Here is a 19772-nt window from a genome sequence, read left to right as displayed (position 1 = left end):
TGACAAGTTCAGTTTTGGTCTGTTCCTGTGTTCTGTGAAAGGTGCTGTTAGCCACAGGAAAATGCCTTTTCAACAGTGAGTCAAAAAATGCCTTATTTGGAGGTCATCACTGGCTTCTGTCTAGGTCTGATGTATGAAGTAGAGGTGTTGGAAGGCACTGGTGAGGAGATGCTATAGTTGGGGAGAAGCTCCCTGCTGTTCACTCTCAAGATCACTTCCTTGCTGAACCACACTCTTCTTATGCAGCCCCTTCAGTGTGCTCCTAAAAAATACCCTGCTCATTCTCTGCCTACCAAGGCAGCTTGCTGGTACAGCCAGAGGAAGAAGGGCTGGCTTACCAGATGCCAGTCGTGTTCACCTCACAATGTCCTGTTCAGAGAGCAGTGGACTGGCTCACAGCTCTGGATCCCCTACTGCCAATGGCATGGACCACTCTTTCCCTCTTCAAACTGGGAGTCCTCCTGCCCGCCAACTTCCTTCCCATGTGGGAGCCTCCATTAATTCATGAGCTTCCCAAATGTTATTTGCTTTGGGAACTCTGGTTCCCAAAGATAAAATGGCTGTATCGACAGAAGGATGCTTCTGTTTGGAAATATGTAAATAATCAGATTTTAAATGCTGTTATTTGCATAGAATAAGCACACATGCCAGAACCTGCCCATAGTCCAGTTTCATTTATGCTGACATAAATCTTCTGATCCTGCAGACAGAATTTAGCCCATTGCATCTAATCTCACACCACCTGTGACAGGACTCCCATCAACACAGACATAGGCTGGATTTGACTTGTAACTACTCAAATCAGTGAGAAACCCATAACTGTAATGGTTCTTAAACAGAAGTTGCTGTCTTTGGATTAGTAATGGTTACATCTGAGCTCAGAAGATAGTAAGTCCTTTTTAGAACCTGAAGGGATGAAAAAAAGGATGCTCAGCAATAGGAGATATTGCAAGTCTTGGGCTTAGTTCCTCTCCTGAGGCAAGAGCTTTGGGCACTTCTCCAGCAATAAGTCAATAGCTGTGCTTTCCCTCATTAAGGTGCTGTAGCAGTCAGCGCATTAAATACTAGAGCAGAGGTCATAGAAATCAATAGATAGAAATTTCATCTGAGGATTTTGATAATATGTAATGAAGAAACTGTGAATCAGGTTCTGTTCATACTTCTCAAAAGCATCTGTTCATATCTTCCCAGTCTAAGCTCGTAGTTTACAGGTCTAACCTGACTTACGAAGATTTCATACTCAAAAATGTAACCTTACCTCTGGTGTGACAGTATCCCAGATGCCATTTCTGGTTCTGAAATCAATCTAGAAGTTAGTGGGAAAGCAAAATTTTTTCGTGAGAAGTTTTTGCTCAGCTTCCCAATGGGCTCTTTGAAATGTTTTGTTTTCAATCAGCGTTTCACAATTTTAGGGCCTGAAATGAGCTCTAGTTAACATTTCAGTAACTGAAATAAAATTTAGCTTGAATTTAGAACAAATCTCCAAGGAAATGAAGTATTTTAAGTTGAATCAGTATTTCAAAATGAAAGTTTTTGTTTTAAAAGTCTTCAGGAAACCTACATGCATTGTCTTGAACTGGCATTTATCTCATTGAAAGAACTAAATACTGGCCAGGAAAGTTTTTTTTTTTTCCCTGCTGTTCAGGAGGGCCATCCCCAGCAGCACCTGCACTGCATGCCATTTGTAGGAGTGTGTGTCACTGTCTGGGGCAGGATGCTGGAGCATTGGGCCACACAGCAGCATGTCCTTTGTCCTTCCACTCGACATTTCTGCACTGTCTCTTGCAGGGGGAATGGAGAAGCTCAGTGTGGCTCACAAGCTGCCCAAGGCCTACAGCACTGGCTTTATCGGCTGCATAAGGGACGTCATTGTTGACCGCCAAGAACTGCATCTGGTGGAGGACGCTTTAAACAATCCCACGATATTACACTGCTCAGCCAAATAGATGCCCAGGGACCCTTCCTTCTCCTTCCCTCCCTCCTGCCTATTGCTGTAATTATTTTCTATTTTTGTAAACTTATTGCTTTTTATATTTTGGGGGAGAAGGGATAAGGGAGGGGGGAGGAAACACCTTTTCTCTTGGGTTATTTGTTCAGTTGCAGTATATCCAGGTCAGTCAGACTCTAATCAAACAGCAGCAACAAAGAACAAACCCTGAACTAAGTCTCCAAGAAGTGACAGAAGAACTTCCCCATTGCATCTGCACTGTAAATCTCATCCATACTTGAAGCTTTTCTTGGTTTTGTTTTTTTTTTCCCCTCTTTACTTGTGTTTTTGGGTTATTGTTCACGCCCTGGAGGGAAAGGAAAGGATTACGGTGCTGGCAAGACCTGTGGCCTTTGTGGATTCACTGCATACCCACCTCAGGCCTGGCCCCAAAGCCCCTTCTTCAGTGCTGGCTGAACAGGGAAGTAGCCATCTGAAAGTGGGAATTACCAAATTGCTCCGGGGCCTCGCTCTACCAAGCCTTCTCCTGGCCATGTGTTCACCCTATTTCCCTCCTCCCCGCTTCCTCCCACTATAATTTATGTGTGTAGGGATCTCAACTGCTTTTCTCCTTTATGGTCTGTTAAAATCAGGGATGCCATGCACTGGAAGAGAGACTAAGATCTGCTCTGAGCAGGCAGAAAAGCATTGCTCTTCAGTTGTCTTATGACTGTTTGCTGGACTGCGAGGTGCTCTAGGCGGACTTTTTTCTCTGTTGGCTCTCCTCCTTCTGTTGGACATGTACAGAAGCAGCTGTGAAACCTTATTTTCAGGCTTTGTGTTTGTCTAAACATGTCCCAAATGCCTGCTTGCCCTGGCTGCTCTTCCCAAGAGCTTCTGTGTACTAAATGTTGCTGTCCCATGCACCAGAGAGAACTTGCAGTCAAACAGGCCTGCGAGGGCACAGGATTGGATCGCTTTTCACTTTCAAAAATCTGTTCGACATATCCTTCCCTGACCCATGTCCATTTTCCAGCCTTCTGGCATGACCTGCCCTCTCTCTACCATGATGACAGTGCAGCTGACCAGCATGTGAATCGCTGTAGACCTGGTATTAGAGCCTGTGCCGTGAAGGGTAATTGGAGTTTTACTTTTGACTTATGTTTTTGCAATGTCCAGTGCATTGCAGGGGCTTCCAAGCCATGATCAAAGTTCCTCTGGATGCCGCCAGCACACCAGCAATAGCTTCAATGGGAACAGGAGTGGGCCTTGAGCCAGCTATCGAGGCAGTAGTGTCTGGGAGGAGGTTTTTAAACCATTTTATTCATGCAAATCTTGAAAGCAAATACTATTTTGCCAGCTACAAAGCCTGTGTGTGTGTTCATGAGTGAATGTGTGTGTGTTTGTGAGTGCCTGTTAACCAGCACACATTTACATGCAAACACTGAATCTCCTCTAAGCAGGAGGAAAACAAACCATGAGACTGTTGAAAAGGATGGCAGCCATGAAAAGGAATGACCCACTGCATTCAGGTCACTTCTCCATGGGAGGAACTTACTGATGCTGTCTAACACACTGTGTCCCTTTCCCACCCTGAGCAGGCAGCTGGCATTGCTTTGTGTAAAACCTGGTTTATAGAGCATGCAGAATTAATTTGAAAGATCCTGCTAGGTATCGTGTTACTTAATATCCAGGGTGCCATCACTTTGCAGTTTTGCCATAAATTTTTTAATCCACTTCTAGCATTTTCTTCCCTCAAAAATTGTTTCTCAGCACTGAATTTTGAGCAATGAAAAGTCAAATTGCTTTTCTCAGGGCGACCTCTGAACATAGATGTAATGAAGGGGAACAGCATATGCTGAAATTACCTGGGTTTCTTTTTCTTTCCTTCTTTCTCTAAAATAAAGGGCAAAGCTGAATGGGTTCCATTTCTAAAGCCAAAAAAGTTACATGAAGGACTTTGGAATATGTGTGTTGGAGGCCTCACAAGGCCCTGTTTTGAATTTGCAGTTCCCTGTTCTTTTGGGGCAGGGTGGTGGTTTGGGAACAGGGATTTTTCATGGTCCTTGCTAGTGCATTTCTTCTCTTCCCTCCCTCTCGGATTTTTCTTTTCCTGATCCAGCTTGAAGAAACCTTCATGCCACCCAAGCAACCATTGTTTCCTGCACTAACAAGCAAGACTTACCCTATCAGCTGCCTCCTGCAGAAAGCTCTGTCTACTAAGTTGTCATCCTTCTAAAAATTCCGTGGTTAAATATCTCATGGAGGGTTGTGGCATCTGTGAAATGAACTGGAGACTCCAGTGTGGGTGTGGGTGTGAGTATGGCAATACCACATTTTAGGTGACTATTGTATATATATTGTGGTTTCTAGTGGAGAGTACTCTGACTGTGTTATGAAGCAGACGGAGTGCTGTATTTTGATCACAAGGTGTAGATTGCCAGGGGCTGACTAGAACTGCAGGATGGGGTAGGATGGGAGGGAAGTGTGAGACTCTTGCTTTGTGTTTTGGGAATGTGGAGTCTAGTGGACAACATAACTGCGTTAGCTGAGATTGGGGTCTGAAGATGCCAATTCCGGAGGGAGAGAGGCATGCACAGAGGAAGCTGCTAATTTTCCAGAATGTCACTGAAATGAAGCCAAGGTCACTGCAAAAAAACAAAAACTCTGTCTGCTTTTGCTGGGGCTTGGAACTGCCTTAAAACAGGACATTGTGTCCTTGTCGAGCATCTTGAACCAAGGTCAGATTCAGCAGTGCTCCTTAGGGGCCGTGCACTTAACTTCGGCTTTATTTTTAATAGCATTTATAACACGTATGTACAACAAAGATATTGAGGTTTGTTTTTTTCTGGGGGTTGTTTGTTTTTGCTCTTTTTTTAAAAAAAAAAGTCTGTCCATGTGGCTTCATTTATAGGGTAAATTAATGACCATTGTAAACTGCTGTATGAATTCTGAAGGGCAATGCACAGTAGAGGAGCGGCATGATATAACCATTACTAACTTGTGTCTTTCGTCAATCACCATGAAATAAAGTTTGAAAACTATTAAATATGTTTTAAAGGGACCTATTGTGTTTTTTATTCTTTGTCGTACTGCCTGCCTCACACTAGCTCCCTGGTCTATGTCTGTCTCTTGGACAGACACTGCGAAGTCTAACTGATTTCTCCCCTTCTATCTCCCTTTGAACTGACTTGTGCAAGTACCTGCTGTATCTTCTAAATTCATTCTCCTTATGATGGTCAACCTCAATCCTGTCTGTAGGAGGAAGGCTTCTCTGTGTCTTTACTTCCCCTCCTCTGTGGCCTTTGAATCTTACTCTAATTGTTTCACCTATTCAAGTATCCATTAGCCTTTCCTTCCTTATTGCATATGCTTTTATCAGCTTTTCTTAGTTTGCATATTCAAATGAGGGACAGGCTTTGCATCCCTGCCCTGTGTTGACATCACACCAAGTCAGCAAGGCTGAAGTGATACTTCTGTGGCCTGCTTCTTGCAGACAGCAGCAGTTTATGCTGGGTTTTACCCTCTGCAAGCTGAGGAGCCGTGGAAAGACAATCAGACACATGCAACTGGGAGGTGAGATACACCAGCATGAAGGTTCTCACCTTGAACAGTTCTTCCTAATGTGGTCTTTCCACCTGGCCAGAGCCCTAACTCTCCAATTCTTGCAGCGTCATCTTTCCACATGAAAATAAGGTGGCAGGTGAAGAGTTTTTGTTCAGGCAAGAGCTCATGCTCATTCAAGTGGCATGGAGTGAGAAAAGAACATGGATGTCCTGTCATTTGGGAGGCATCTAATTCAGCAAACCAAGTCATTTTGAGATCCAGTACTGATGCACATTTGATTAGTGTCTGCACCAGCTCAGTAGGAACCGTCTTTTCAATGGACAATGAGGCGCCGAAGACTCACAATGGGAAACAATGTGGCCAGTGTTCAAAGGGCTTCAGGGGTTACGGAACTCGCCACTGGGCCCATGTGTTGCTCAAGATCAGCCTCCTCGTGCAGGGTTTTCTTGACAATGGCCTTATTATACCACAGCAGGCAGAGACTTGCAAAGTCAGTACCTCTTTCACGGGCTTTTTGCCAGGTTGTTGCAAAGTGGTAGGAGAATAGCTATCTTTTTTTTTTTTCTTTTTTTACTATAGGCTGGAAAAACCCCTAGTGAGGGGAAGGAGGAAGGAAAAAAGGTGAAGAGCCATGCTGGGGGCATGCTTGGACAGGCAGCAAGCATGACTCAGGGGAATGGCCTGGCCATGCTTTCTGGCAGCTCTTGCTCTGAGAGCAGCCTACTCAGTGCAGGAGTACAGCATGTGCGAATCAAGCCTGCCTGCCCAGGTCTGCTCTTTCAGAGTAAAGGAAATCAGGCAATACCTTCACAGAGAAGAGGGCAGTTGGGGTTGGATGGTCTTAGCATCCTCAGCTTGCTCTGGCATCCATAGTCTCTGGGTACTGCTAACCCAGACAGCCTGTTGTGGGCCTCTCCCATGCAATGGACCTTCAGTTTGGAGTTAGAAGCAGCTCACTCCAGCTTTCTTAAACCACTGAGCTAAGGCTTCAGTGGAAGGGTGGGGAAGCTTATAGGGAGTTGGGGGAAGAGGAGCAAAGTGGGCATGTTGCTTTGATGATCTTTGGACAGGTGTGAAAGGTCTCACAGATCTGTTTCATGGGGTTTTGCCCTTCTGTATACCTTTCACAATTGTCCAGTTTCTGGGTCCTCAGTTAGGTGTTGCGAAGTGAGAGACTTCAGTCACCTTGCTTTCTCCTGATGGTGCCAGTGCTAGGCAGCCTGGTAGGGGGCTGGTCTTTGGAGAACTGTGGCAGACTAAATCCCCACTGTGTGTGATTTGTGGCCCACTTCTCTTTCCCCTGTAGCCTGAGGTAGTGGCTGTTAATAGACCTGGACTCCTCAGCTCAGTAGCTGCCTGACCTCGTTTATCAGAGCGCATGGTCGGGAACAGTAGCTATGGGTTTTACTCCCTGCTCTGCTGCTGATTCAGCGAGCAGGATAGTGATCCATTATGCTGGTCTGCAATGTGCCTCCATATCTCTGGCTGGAGAAGCACGATTGTTCAGAGAGAAAAGGGCAGCAGTGTTTGCAGAGAGATAACCTGAATGAGTGCTTGAGTGAATATTGCTAGGGGTGCAAACCTCTTCCCAAACCTGAGCACAAGCAATAGAGATTGGGCTGCCTGAGCTGAGTGAGTAACATGGGGGTCTTGACCATCTGTCAGCAAATACCTCCTGGCCCCATGCAGACTTGGGGGAATGGGACTAGTTTACAGTGTCTGGCCAAAGTGCACCTGGGGGAATTCCTATCTGGCAGACTGGAAACCCAGTCCCCTCCTCTGCTTTCCCCAGCACCATCTGTTGACGATCAGTGTGATGTGGTGGTGTGCTGGTACTCAGCTGTCCCTTTCTAGACTGCAAATGAAAGAACAAATGTGTGCATCTGTGCTTATATCAATGAACAGTGCAGGAATAAATTATAAATGACTGAGTAGCTTTGGGGGCTCCTCTGGAAAGGGATCTTTGTAGCTGTCCTTACTGCAAATGTTAAAAGGCATCTGGGAGCTTTGTTCCCTGGACTTCCCCTAGCATCTTCCAAACAGTCACTGCAGAATCTGGTCTCTTAATCCAGAGATCAGCCTGAACAGGAAGGCTCCTGCTGAGCTTTCTCCTGCTTCTCCTGTCCTGTGTGCCTGCTTCCTCTCCCCCTCCAGTGGTAGCTGCATTTTGGTGGTGGATCAATCCTGTTCTCACTGGGGCCCTTCTGGTCTGTCTCCTGGGGATTTCCCAGTCTGGGCACATGCTCTGTAGCCGCCAGATGAATGTGCTTCCCCAGGAGTGTTCTCACTGTTCCTCCTTGCCATGCTGCCTGCATTGCCCTGGCTATTCGCACGTGGCATTTCCAGCTGTTTCCCCATGTCCTCTATAGGAAATCCCAGAAGAACATATAGATGAGAGCTAAATATATGTTGTCCTCTGCCTACAGCAGGAAATGCCTCCAAGCTAGGGCAGAAATGTCAGATTCCACAGTACCTGAGCAAGGTGCGAAACCCACTTCCTCCTGCTCTCTAGGCCAGCTATGCCAGGCACATAGGAGCCCGGCTGCTCCCTCATGCCTGGAGCACGCAGCAGAATGAGAAAGGGGGAGATCTGTTCCAGAGGTTTACTTTTGATCTATTTTTAACCAGGAAGCTAGGCAGTGGTCCCTCCCTGACCGTATGCATTGCCCCTGAGAAAGGGTCTTGTTCCCGCCAGCCCTACAAGAGAGGCACACGAAGAAGTCATAGCTTGGTCTCTCACAGTGAAGTCTGAGTGTAGTGAAAGAAGGTCCCAGTAACTAGAAGCCAGGACAGTGGGGGAAACCAGGAAGGGGAGCAGAGGGGTCATTGTTACCAGGGTTGCTATTTGGCCTCTCTGGCCCTGTTGTCCCATGAGCAATCCAGTGGCATGCAGGAAAGCTATGCGGCCCTCCAGTTCTCCTTGCTGAGAAATGGGCTGGCTCTTGCTGCCAGCTCTCTGGGTATTCCCCAAATAGATGTGGAATTTGCTGAGTCTTATTATAGTTATAAAACTACTATTTTTGCCACTGTGTGTAGGCAGTGGCTGGGGCAGCGTGTGTGTGTGGTTGCTAGCTGGCTGTGTCCTGGCTTTTTCTCTCTCTCTTGGACAGCATTCATGAAAGGTGCCAGATTCAGGACATTTCTCTGGGTTAAATTCTGTTTTTATGTGAAGCAGCATATATTTGACATGAGTCTGTCAAAGGCTTCTGAATTTACATCTCAGATATGGCAAAATGTGCCATATTTGTATAAAACATGCAGCACACCTGACTCCAGCTTATCTCATGGAAGATCTTGGTGTTAACAGCTCTTCCTCACCTTAGATGTTGGGATGAGAGCAGGAAAGCCACTCTGGAGACACTGTGCCTTCCTGGTCCCAAAGTAGCCCCTGAGCTGGGGGCATTTAGGGATAATGGCAAATGGGGCTGGGACTTGCTAGACTCAGGGTGTTCAGCATCTTTTCTGGAGACCTGCTTGGCTCTAAGAGTGGCATGATTGTTGGTGTGGCCAGATCTTTGCGAATTCGACAGCAAAATCTAGACCTTCAATAGTATCTAGGTACTGCACCCCATGTGAAATCTGCTGCTGGTGTGAAATCTCACATGCTGTCAAGAAACTGTATGGTGGAGCTGCCTGGCGGGGGGACTGAATGTACCATCACTCCCAGCATGAATAGACAGCATGCTAGCCAACCTGGAAGGTGAAGGGGCTCTGGCACCAGGAAGGGAACATGGCCATGGCTCTGGAGAGGAGAGGAGTGGGGCAGGCTGCGGTCTAACCCTGGGCACCAGCTGTGATGGGATAGATAGTGTGCATTGCTTGCTTGGTGTTCACTGCCATGCCTGCCCGCTGTGCATCATATCCCTGTGTTTGAACTGGCAAGGCTGGTGGGTCTCTGCTCCCAGCCTGGAAGGGGTCTGGTGGGCAGCTTCACTCCTCGCTCATTATCTAGGAGGAAATTGTCTGCACTGCCATCATGGTGGACTGAATTATTGTGGTATATGGCCACACAAGCCCAAACCAACAGCCTCTAGCCATAGCTAATTAGGTAATTTAGATGTTTGCTCTTACGTGTAGTCATTTTGTGCTGCATTTTATTTAAAAGAAGCAAACCTCATGTTCATTTCCACACTTGGCAGCTATACCTGATGAGAGGGAACAGTGAGGGAGCAGCCAGATGGTGCTGCTGACCTCTTAATTAAATGGTGCTATCAGAGAGAGGGCAAAGGGGAGCAGGAGCCACTAAGTCTCCTTCCCACAATGCACCCCAGAATGAGGGGAGAGGCGCAGGCATAAGGGCTTTGTGCCCCAGGGCAAATGGGAAGCCTAGGCCAGCAGATAGAGCAACAATAAGGAGGACTACAGGAAGTCGGGGAGAGAGGACTGCCTTCCACTGGTAGATGAGCACTCAGCAGTAATCAATATTCAGGAAGCAGGTCAGCTACTGCTGCTGAAAAAGTGTTCTAAGCACCCCCATACCATAAAAGTGTAAAGGCAGCAGGAGCAGTGGTGCAGACGTGCTCCCGGGGAGGGGGGTGCCGCTGGCTTCATCCCTTGAGAGGAGCAAGACTTTTGTTTCTTTAATTGCTGTCAGAAATGTATCTACTCATCAGAGAGGATCCCAGAGCCGTTCCGCCTATGGGCCAAATGCTCCCAGGAGCGCCGGCGAGCAGGAAGCGCGTTGCCTTTTCCCGGCGGCCCCGCGGCCCGCCCGCAGGCTGCGCAGCCCCGGTACGAGCCCGGGCGGCGCGGGCGGCCGGGGGCGGTGCCGGGGGCGGTGCCGGGGGCGGGGATTCCCTCGCGTCACAGGGAGGGGTTTTCCCGGCGGGCACGTGGCCGCGGCGCCCAGCTGAGGGGGCGTGGCCGCGCGGCGGGGGCGGGGGCGGGGGCGGGGGCGGGGGCAGTCGGCGCGGTGCCGCTGCCGGTGCCGCTGCGCGCTCGGCTCGGCTCGGCTCGGCTCGGCTCGGCTCGGCCCGGCCCGGCCCGGCCATGACCTCCCGCAGGTAAGGGCTGAGCGCTGCCGCGCCGCTGCGGTGTTGCCGCGCCGGGCGCCCGCCCGCCTGCCCGCCCGCCTGCCGTCGCTGCGTCGCCCGCGGCGCTCCCCGGCGCTCCCCGGCGTGCGGGGCGCCTCCTGGGCGCGGGGATCCGCGCGGCGCCGCCCGGGGGAACCAGCGCTGCCGCCTGCGCTCTCGAAGCTCAGCACCGGGCCGCCTCCTCCGGGCCCTGGGCTAGAACCTCTCCTCTTCCCGAGCAGGCTGTCACCCTGCGGTGGGGTTTGGTTAGACTTCTGGGAGTGGCACAGGGGCTAGTAAAACCCGCTGAGGTCCGTGTGTGCCTGTGCACACGCGTTTCTGCTTGTGCTTTATATGCAGGGCTGTGTTAGAGGCGTAGGTAGGTGTGCCATCAGTGAAGTGGTGGCTGGGATTTGCTGTGTAAGCGGAGTTCAAGTATTAAGTGCATGTGCTGAAGCTGAAATCTGTACTTGTCAAAAACCTGTTATAAGCCTTTTTCCAGCCTTAGGTCCCCGTCCTGCCTGCTGTTTCATGTAGGAATCCCTCATCTTCTTTGCAGAGCTCTCTGTACCTGCAGGAGCAGCCTGTTGCCTTAAAGCATCTTGTATTACTAGGGTCTATAACTGCTTCTTCAATATGCTAGAACTGCTAAACAGAGGACCCCAATGTGGGGCCATTCTTTAAAACTTTCTTGAATATCCTTGTGGATGTTGAACTTAATAAGACATTTTGATGTGCCCCTCCCTGCCAACTTCTTCCAGAGAAGCTGTTTCAAAGCTGCAGTCCCTTTTCCTTGGTGGCAGCAGGAGCCAGTGTGGCTTGAGGGCATCTCCCTCTCTTGGTTCCTCTTCTGCTGTAGCTTCAGAGCAGGTAAATAACTATCCAAGAAATTGCCTCTTGCAGTGCTTGTTTACCAGGACAGTTCAGAGCACCAGGGCATGTGCACAGGTGCTCTGTGCTACAGCACAGAGATTTCTTAATGGCTGATTTGCAGGTTGGGCTCATTCTTGTCTGTCCTTCCACAGAGTCAGCCTTAAGGTGACCTGAGAAAAGCTTTTGTAGCTATTAAAAGCTAAGTGTGTTTTGAAGAATCCTAAGGAGAGTGATGCTGGGGAACAGTTCATGGTCATTTTAAGCTGAGAAATAGGATCAATTACAGGACAGAGACTGTTTGTTTGGTGTTGGTACAGCACCAAAAATGGGTAGGTCAAGAGTGGGACTTCCACAACCATTGCTTGAATGTGTAGTAACTCCAGATTCTCCTCCTGCACGTTCCTGTAACAGCATAAATCAGGGTCTTGATTTTTTTTTTTTTTTGGGGGGGGGGTGTCTCTCACTTTCTCTCTTTTTTCTTTTCTTTTTTTTTTATGCAAAGGTTTTGCCATCCAGCACTGGGTGTTCCTCTTGTAGACATCCGCACAACACAGCTCAGCATCTGTTCTATGATTCAAAGTGTGCAGGAGAAGTTTAAGAAGGCATGGCATGGCATGCATCTAGGTGGTGCTGTGTTAAGTTATGAAACACACTTGCTGATGGAGTATAAAGGAGTGTGCTGGAACTCGGAGCCCCCGAATTTCATTCCCAGCTCTTGTTGTGCTCCCTGTGCCCACAGGCAAGTCAGTATTTGTCTACACTGCCTATACTTTGCTAACTCCACCCTATAGGGCAGTTCCTTAGGGCAGCAGAATGCTAGAGACAGCAAAATGGTTGTAATGCTGCTGCCAGCTCAGCCCTTGCAGGATTCCTGAAAAACCTGGCTAGCTAGTAATACTGCTGCTGAGAAGCAGTCAAAGCAGTGTGGACTGGCCTCTGCACTGAGGGTTGATTGCTCCCAGCATCAGTTGTCCCCCCATTCTTTCCACTCAGATGCTGGGTTTGCTGTGTCCTGCTCAGTTCCTGTCTCCCTGTGCAGTGGAGAGAATGGCTTGGCCCCAGCCTTTACTCTCTTGCCTAGTAACATACAAGTTACTTATCAGATTTATATGATACCCTTCTCTTCTTCCTCATCTCTGGCAAGTTGAGACCATTCTCCCTCTGGCTCAGTGTGTCCTGGTTCAGTCCCAGTGGACCTACTGAGATCATGATCTGTGCTGGCAGTGCTGAGAGGCTCGGACAGTCTGTCTCAAGGACTGGCCACTGCAAGGCCCAACTGAAGCACAAGGCAGTTGATCCCTTGCATACTCTCAGTATTGCACCTGCTGCCTTTCTTGCAGGTCGTTCAAGCTTGCATGGGAGCCCTTGGAATTAAGAGTGCACTGGCATTAATAGGCTTATGGGCTGGCTTACAAAAGCTGGTGGTATGGAGCTGCTGAAAGCCAGTGCATGATTGGCCTGTTGCTCTGAAAGAAGGTGCTGTGAAGCAGGGGGTCCTGTGGCAAAGTGACCTTTCGGTAGCTGCAGCCCAGCCGAGGAGCTGGGGCAAGGTAGTACAGATGTCTGAATCAAGGGGGTGGCTTCAGGAGCAGGTAGGGTGGACAACAGGCCTGTAGCGAAGGAGTGACGTGTCCGATTGCACAGGGACTGTGGGGGAGGTTGTGTTTTTTTGTTTGTTTTTTTGTTTGTTTTTTCCCCTCCCCCATCTTCCTGGGCCATGTAACTCAATGTTGTATTTGGGAGCTGTTTGGGTAAGCAGATGTCCCTTAACAGCTGATGCCCTCTAAGAGATGCCCATGGGAAGCACAGGCTTGTATGAGTGCTGGGCACAGTAATGCTGATACAGGCTGTTGAGCACTCTGTCCTTTCTCTCCTCTTCCCTGCACTGGAGTGTATCTGTGGAGGGGTTGGGGGGGTGTTTTGGGTAGGGAGCCCCCCCCCCCCCCCAAACCCCCAGAGGAACAACTGTACTCTGGGAAGATACCTGCATGCCACATTCTTTTCAAGGAAGGCACAGGAAAGGGGAAATAAACCTCTTTCTGGGTATATGACCAGTGTTTGCTAAAGCTCTCCTTGTGGTCATGCTGCGCACTGGGGAGAGGTACCAGGGACTGATGGATGCTTGTCACACTGCTTGTGGTCTTCTGACCACTGCATGTGGCCTTCTGAAAGGTCACAGCGGTGAGTGCTGGGGCTGGCCTGGAGAGTGGTGGTGATACGTCAGTGTGGGTGTGCGCATGTGTGACAGGAGGATCAAGCCCTGCTGTAAAAAGAAAACAAGCTTGTTGCCGTCAGCCTAAACCACAAAGCTGTTGCAAATACTGAACTCTGAGCCCCTGCTAGGGCCTGATTGTGTTACCTGTTAAAAAAGCTTGATGAAAGAGCAACCATTTCTTTCTCTCTCTTAGCTTCACTGGCATGTGACCTCTGAACTGTAGAAAAGGTTTGGAGGTCAGGAGTGCACCCTCTTCCCTGCATAGACAGAGAAATTGCAGCTTTTCTGGAACAGTCGAGAGCTTGAGAATCTAAGAATAACTACTGCCCCTCCTCTGCTTCTGTCCTTACGTCCACTTGGGTGTGATTAGAGGTCTTTTGCTGTGACAGAGATGGATGAACCTAACATCCCTATTGCTTGCAAACCCCCAAAGCCCTGTGTTTCCTTCCTAGAAAGGAGTTGCACAGTGTCTGGAGCATTTGGTACATGGCTGGCTTGTGCATTGCTCTTGTCCTCAGGGCAAGCTTTTTCTTTACAGCTAAGTTTCCTGGGATGGTATGACTGGGAGTATGGAAAAGTCTGGAGGAAATGAGTGTATTTGAGCTTCTGGAGTCTGATTGTCTCCAGGGTAGGGGTTGCCCCAGTTTTGCAGAGGTGAGTGCTGACTGGGGCCGGCACTGAATTGGTGCCTTTATGTGATAGATTATGGAGACCCTTGTCTTCGCTGCTCTTTGTACTGTCATTCTGATGTTTTGAGTATTGCTGCCTCTGGCAAAGCAGTTCCTAGTGTGCAGTAGAAGGTTACTCTTCTTTCCTGCCTGTGCATGTAGAAGGGAGAAGCCTTCCTTCTTGGCTCAAAGGCCATGGTAGTGCTAAAACTGTACTGTCGGCTCCAGGGCTGTAACAAGTCTGTGTGTGTGTTAGCCAGCAGCAGTGACTGCACAAAAGCCTCTTTGGCTACTAATCTCCCTGCACTCCAGGTGGTCTGGAGAGATGCTGCCTTGCAGTTCCTACCATCTGAGATGGTTTGCACACTTCCTGACCTGGAGACTTACACATGTAGTTTGGAAGGCAGCTTAAAGCACCATAAAAGTAAAACCATCCCTAGAACAAAACTAATGAGACTGAACAGTCCAAGTTCCCAATTTGGGGGGCAGTGAATGTGCAGGCTAATGGTGTTGGGAGGGACTGCTATGTTTGGTGAAACACTTCAATTTCTGTAACAGACTTGACAAAGAACTATTGAATGGTATACAAAATCCAGAGCTGAAGTGCATGTCTCTGACAACTTCTTCTGTGCATTCAGATGAACCCTTTTTAAAATCTAGTTTACTGCTCACCTGAACTACTACTTCTACATTAATTTTATAGTGCATTGTAAGTGGTTTCCTTTGAGGTCTCAAGCCACCTGTAGTTACTAGCATAAGCAGGGCTGCTGCAACTACCAGAGAGGGAAGCAGTGGCTGCATGGCTGATAAGTCAGGATTGGCCTGGGTCCTGCATGAGCTTTCTCCACGATGGTGTGGTGTGTTTACCACAGTTGTGGAGGCCATGCCTTCAGCTGTATCTAGAAACCTTGTTTGCTGTCCAACCTTGACCATCTGCTGCAGTGACATGAAATATGATGCCACTCCCTGACCACCTGAGTAGTCTTTAGTCCCAGCTTTCCCACTCTCCTTACCAGTGAAAAAATGCATGCTTCCTGCACTGAATTTGAATGTAAATATTAACCTTAAGTATTTGCAATAGCTGCTTACTTTGGCAGCTGGGGTGGCAGTGGGGGGAGGTGATAACTTTGGTCTGGGAAGCAAAAACAGTTCAGTGTTTTGGCTTCTTGGATATTCATTAACAATACATTGTGGGCAGAGCTTAGGGCAGCGGTGGCAGGAACCAGAACAACACTGTGTATCTCACTGGTGGGGGAGTGCTCAGGTCTGTGGCTGCTGTCTCTCTGAAGTGCTGATCTCAGAGCAGATGTCTAGTATGGTAAACTCATTTCCCTCTCGTCAGGCAGTACTTCAGCACTTGGCTCTGGAGCTGATGAGCTCAACTCCAGCACTTAAGAAGGTCAGTCTGGGCAGCGTGAGGCGAGCTGCAGCAGCAGTTTGAATTTACACCCTGGCTTCCTTTGCAATGGCTTCCCTGCATAAGCAGGCCTTGCAAGACCTTCTCAGCAAGGCAGCTGAGACCTTTTGCTCCCCTGCTTTGCTGCTGCTGTGCCTGAATTTCTGCTCAGATTTTTGCTGTTTTTTGTCTCTAGCCGAGCTAGCTGTATGAAGGTCTTTGTGCACAGGCTCTGTCTGCAGTAGCACAGGAGAATTCTCTTGATAGCACAGACATACTTCAGTTGAGCTTAAAGGCTTTTGTGCAGGGGAACTTGCAAGCATGTGTTAAGCCTGCCTATATGCACTCTGCATGGACAGGTGGGAGATGGGAAATGCTGTATTTGCACATGTAGCAGACATGCTTTTTTCACTAGACTTTACTGTGGTAAATGGAGGTGAGAACATTGGTAGCAATTTAAATTACACTTCAATTACAAGTCCCTAATCTACTGTTTACTTCCAGATAGGGTTTATCCACTACTGCAGATCATGAAATGCATAAATACAGTATTCTCTCCCCTCTTTCAGTGAGGGATTAAGAGTGGTTAATGGCCTGGCTCAGTCAGGGGAAAACTAGCCTTGTCCAGGAGAGGTTTTTGGATCAGGCCCTCAGTGATTTACCAAGATCCTATGGTTTCCCCCAAGGCTGAGTGAGCTGCTCTTCCTACAGTCCTGAGACAAATGAAGCGCTCTTGGCCCTGGACCACATTTATCTCTCTAGCTGTATCTCTTCTGCAGGCTGCCAAGGAGAATTCCTCACCATCTGTACCGGCAGTTTAGCTCAAAGCACACCAAAGAGGAAGTTAGTCTTCCAGCTCATACTGCCAAACTGATATGGAGGACGAGTTTCCTTTGTGGCTGGGTGGTACCAGAGCTGCTCGCTTCTTTTTCCAGCAAGGTTTAAATTAAACAGGTTTCTAGGGGATAGTTCTTCTTAGGAGCCTCTTAGGAACCAGAGTGAATTGGCTCTTAGTGCTCTAGTGAAGCAGCCAACTTAGCAGTGGTGGCCAGGTGGTGTCTCCCAGGTGTCCGCACACAGGTCTTGCTCTGCACTAAGCTGTAGGACAGCAGGTGGCCTGGGCTGAGGGAGGTCCTGGCCACCCTGGTCCCTGCAGGCTGTCAGCAAGCCCACAGGCAAAGTGAAGGCTGCCCTGAGCTGCCCCAGCAGCAAGTGCTATCCCACAGTGGAGCTTTACCCTCCGAGCTGCTCAGAACTTCCCTCCGCTGGCCCAGGCATGTGATAGGACCCTGCAGTTTCAGCGCAGCAGAAGTCTGTGTGGCTCAGTGGCTGGGAGGCTGGCTGCTCCCGGGAAAGGGGAACAGAGCTCAGGGTTCCTGTGGTGGTGCTAGTGGCATTGTCTAATGTATCAGCCGCAAGGCCTGGCTGGAGCTGCTGCTTGATTCCCAAAACGATGGGCACTGGCCTTTTCCTCTCTGCTCAGCAAAGCAAACCCTGCGCTTGTGAAGCTTTTCCCAGAGGTTGGCTTTTCATGTTGACCACAGCATACTGGATCTCAGGTTACTCCATTTAAGGCACTTGGACAGAAAGTGTTTGTTCTCTAATGGAGGCTTTAACTTACTCTTTGGTTTGAAGACAGTTGAGACCAGCCACAAGGCTCTGTCATCTCTGGTGCTGATCTTTGCCATACTGTGAGCAAGCCTGCAGCCTGGTCCCTCTTAAAGAGGATCCTGTGGGGGGGAGAGGGGGGAATGCCCGGAGATGAGTTCTTCTCTTTTCCTAGCTGTGTCACTGATTTAGCACCCATCCCTTATCTCTGGGGTGTCTGTGTTGCTCACCCTCCTGGTCATGTGGTGTAGATGCCCTTTGACTTCTACATGGCTCACTAAAAACTTATTTCCCAAATTCTGGTGTTTGGGTTCCATCCTTATCCTGAGGGAGTAACAGAGCTAATACCTATTTACACTCTAAAAATAGTCGCACACCCTCTGGGGTGTGTAAAAGGTGCTAGTAAGGTTGTAGGTCTCTAAGCATCAATAAATCCTTTTCCTGCAGTAGAAATTGGCTTATTCAGTTGCTTTTTCACTGCCTTGATTGACTGACCAGGGCTGCACTTGCTACCTTTTGAGATGGGTGGTGGGGAGGGATGGAAAGTGGCTCCTGCAGTCCAATTGTGTATTCCAGGAAATGTATGTAGGATGGGGCCTAATCACATTATGGGGCTGGTCTGTTTGCAGGCTTCCTGCATGAGTCTAAAGGGAAGAAGGAAATTCTTCGTATTAAACCAAACTGGAAATCAGGAACTGGGCACTTCCTGTATATATATGTGCTTTCTTTGCAAATAGCTCACGGGGCTACTTGTATTAGGGGTGCTCTCTAAAGATCTTGCAGCAGCTGAGGGACATATGGAAGAGATGTGCATTTCAGTGTCTCCTCCTGTTCTTCCTGAGCTGCTGCTACTCCTGTTGTAGATGCTGTGGCTGTCACAGATGTCCTGTGTAGGTCCCATATAGAATGAAAGGGCTCTTCCTGTGATCCAGCTGCAGTTGAAGCGTCTGTCAGGTAGTCTGGGTCTTGGTACAGGTGCCTGTACAGTGTCCTCAGCCAAAGTCCAGTACTGTGGATGCTGGCAGGAGCATGTGTGCTCAGGGTGAATCACAGCAGTGTTCCCTACAGTCTCCCCTGTGAGGGCTTGGGGCCACGGAAGCCTGTCATGGCAAGGAGTGATTAAGTTTATCTTGCTTGTTGAAGCTTTGTGGCATTGAAAGAAGTTGCTTGCTGGCCTAGGGGGAAAGGCACTAACTGCAGCAGTGAGGAACACACATACCAAATGCAGGCAGCCTCCGTGTGCACCTCTATATGGTCCATCTTATGCACAGAGATGGGGTCGCTCTGCAGGTTCACAGGACCTTTGGCAATAACCTCCACTGCCATGCTGAGACAGGCCCATTCCTCAATTTCCTCTTACAACCCAGGCAGTCTCCATGCCTTGCTGTCACATTCTGTAATATCTGGGGTAGAAGGTGTCTGTAGTGTTGGATGCACAAAAGCCTTTCATGCAATTGCATCCTTTCCTTTTTTCTTTCCAGCTGAGCAAGAACCTACTGTGACCTTATGATAATAATATCTGGAAATGACTCCCATTACCAACCTACAGTTATTATATATCTAGTAATCTGGACTGTGTCATGACTCTGTTTACCTGCCTGCTAATCTCCTGTGGGCTTTACAGAAATTCTTCACTTAAATAAATTTCAGGCTGGCAATAGCCCACACCAGAGCAGTTAGGTAGGAAAAACTTTCTCTCTTCTAGCAGTTGTGCTAACAGATGCTAAACAAAAAATCTGCCTTTCTGCACAGGAGAGGAGAGCTGTATAAGAGTCGGACCAGCTGTCTGGAGTCCATAGGATGAGACAGGCTGTCCTGCATTGTGTGGGGAGAGTCTGCTGGGCCAGAGAGTCTTTCTCTACCTGGCCCTGTCCTCTACCCATCCGACTGGACTGCAGCTTGTTTATAGCACTGTGCTGCTTCCTAGCTTTTTTCTCAGTTTTGACACCAAAAGAATGTAGTTCAGATCTGCAGTGCTGAACTGAATATTCCAGTTAACTTGAAAAGGAGTTGTCTTTCTTTTTTCTCTACTCCCCCTCTTCTTGAGGATCTTTTAACCAGCCAAGGGAGAGAGAATTTGATTGAAGGTGGGCTTCTCAGCACCACCAAGGAGATGATTCCCTTTCTCTCCCATTGATAGTCACCAGGTTGACACAGCTGTGCCAGTTAGGATGTTTGTCCCCCTTCCTATCTCCCTTTGAAAATGCCTTTTCTTCCTTCCTCACTCTCTGGGCTCAGCTACTGGGTAAGGCTCACCTCTGTCAGAGCATAAGCTAATAAGGGCCACAGGGTTGAGTGGCTTGGGCTCTGTAAGGCTTGGCACTGGCATGGGAACAAGGCAGAAGAGGTGGATTCTGTGGGCACCAAGAAGGTGTGAAGAGACAGTGGCTGGGTTAAGAAAACAATGATAAAAGACCTGCCTTAAAAAAAAATGAATGGGACACTGGCATGAAGACTGCATCTTCCACTCTGCTCCAATGAGATTTTGAAGCATTTTACAGAAAAT

At 48.6% G+C, this 19772-nt stretch overlaps 2 protein-coding genes across 9 annotated transcripts in view; both read left to right on the top strand.

The window, feature by feature from the left end:
- Nucleotides 1–4991, top strand: part of AGRN (agrin) — a 145791-nt gene extending 140800 nt beyond the window's left edge. For 7 of the 8 annotated variants that reach the window (XM_064525507.1, XM_064525509.1, XM_064525505.1 and 4 more), the window contains one exon: nt 1789–4991. In XM_064525507.1, coding sequence (XP_064381577.1) covers nt 1789–1946 — 158 coding nt within the window. In that variant the 3' untranslated portion in view covers nt 1947–4991. The remainder of the gene's footprint in view (nt 1–1788) is intronic. The other variant, XM_026100671.2, reaches the window with a different exon arrangement.
- A 5387-nt stretch (nt 4992–10378) lies between these two features.
- LOC112983482 (tyrosine-protein phosphatase non-receptor type 11-like) overlaps nt 10379–19772 on the top strand; it is a 59936-nt gene continuing 50542 nt past the window's right edge. The window contains exon 1 of the mRNA XM_064525502.1: nt 10379–10497. Within this exon, the coding sequence (XP_064381572.1) occupies nt 10484–10497 (14 nt within the window). The 5' untranslated portion in view covers nt 10379–10483. The remainder of the gene's footprint in view (nt 10498–19772) is intronic.

Source organism: Dromaius novaehollandiae, chromosome 24, assembly GCF_036370855.1.
Source record: "Dromaius novaehollandiae isolate bDroNov1 chromosome 24, bDroNov1.hap1, whole genome shotgun sequence".
In the NCBI taxonomy this organism is placed as follows: domain Eukaryota; kingdom Metazoa; phylum Chordata; class Aves; order Casuariiformes; family Dromaiidae; genus Dromaius; species Dromaius novaehollandiae.
This window is presented reverse-complemented; position numbering and strand designations above follow the sequence as displayed.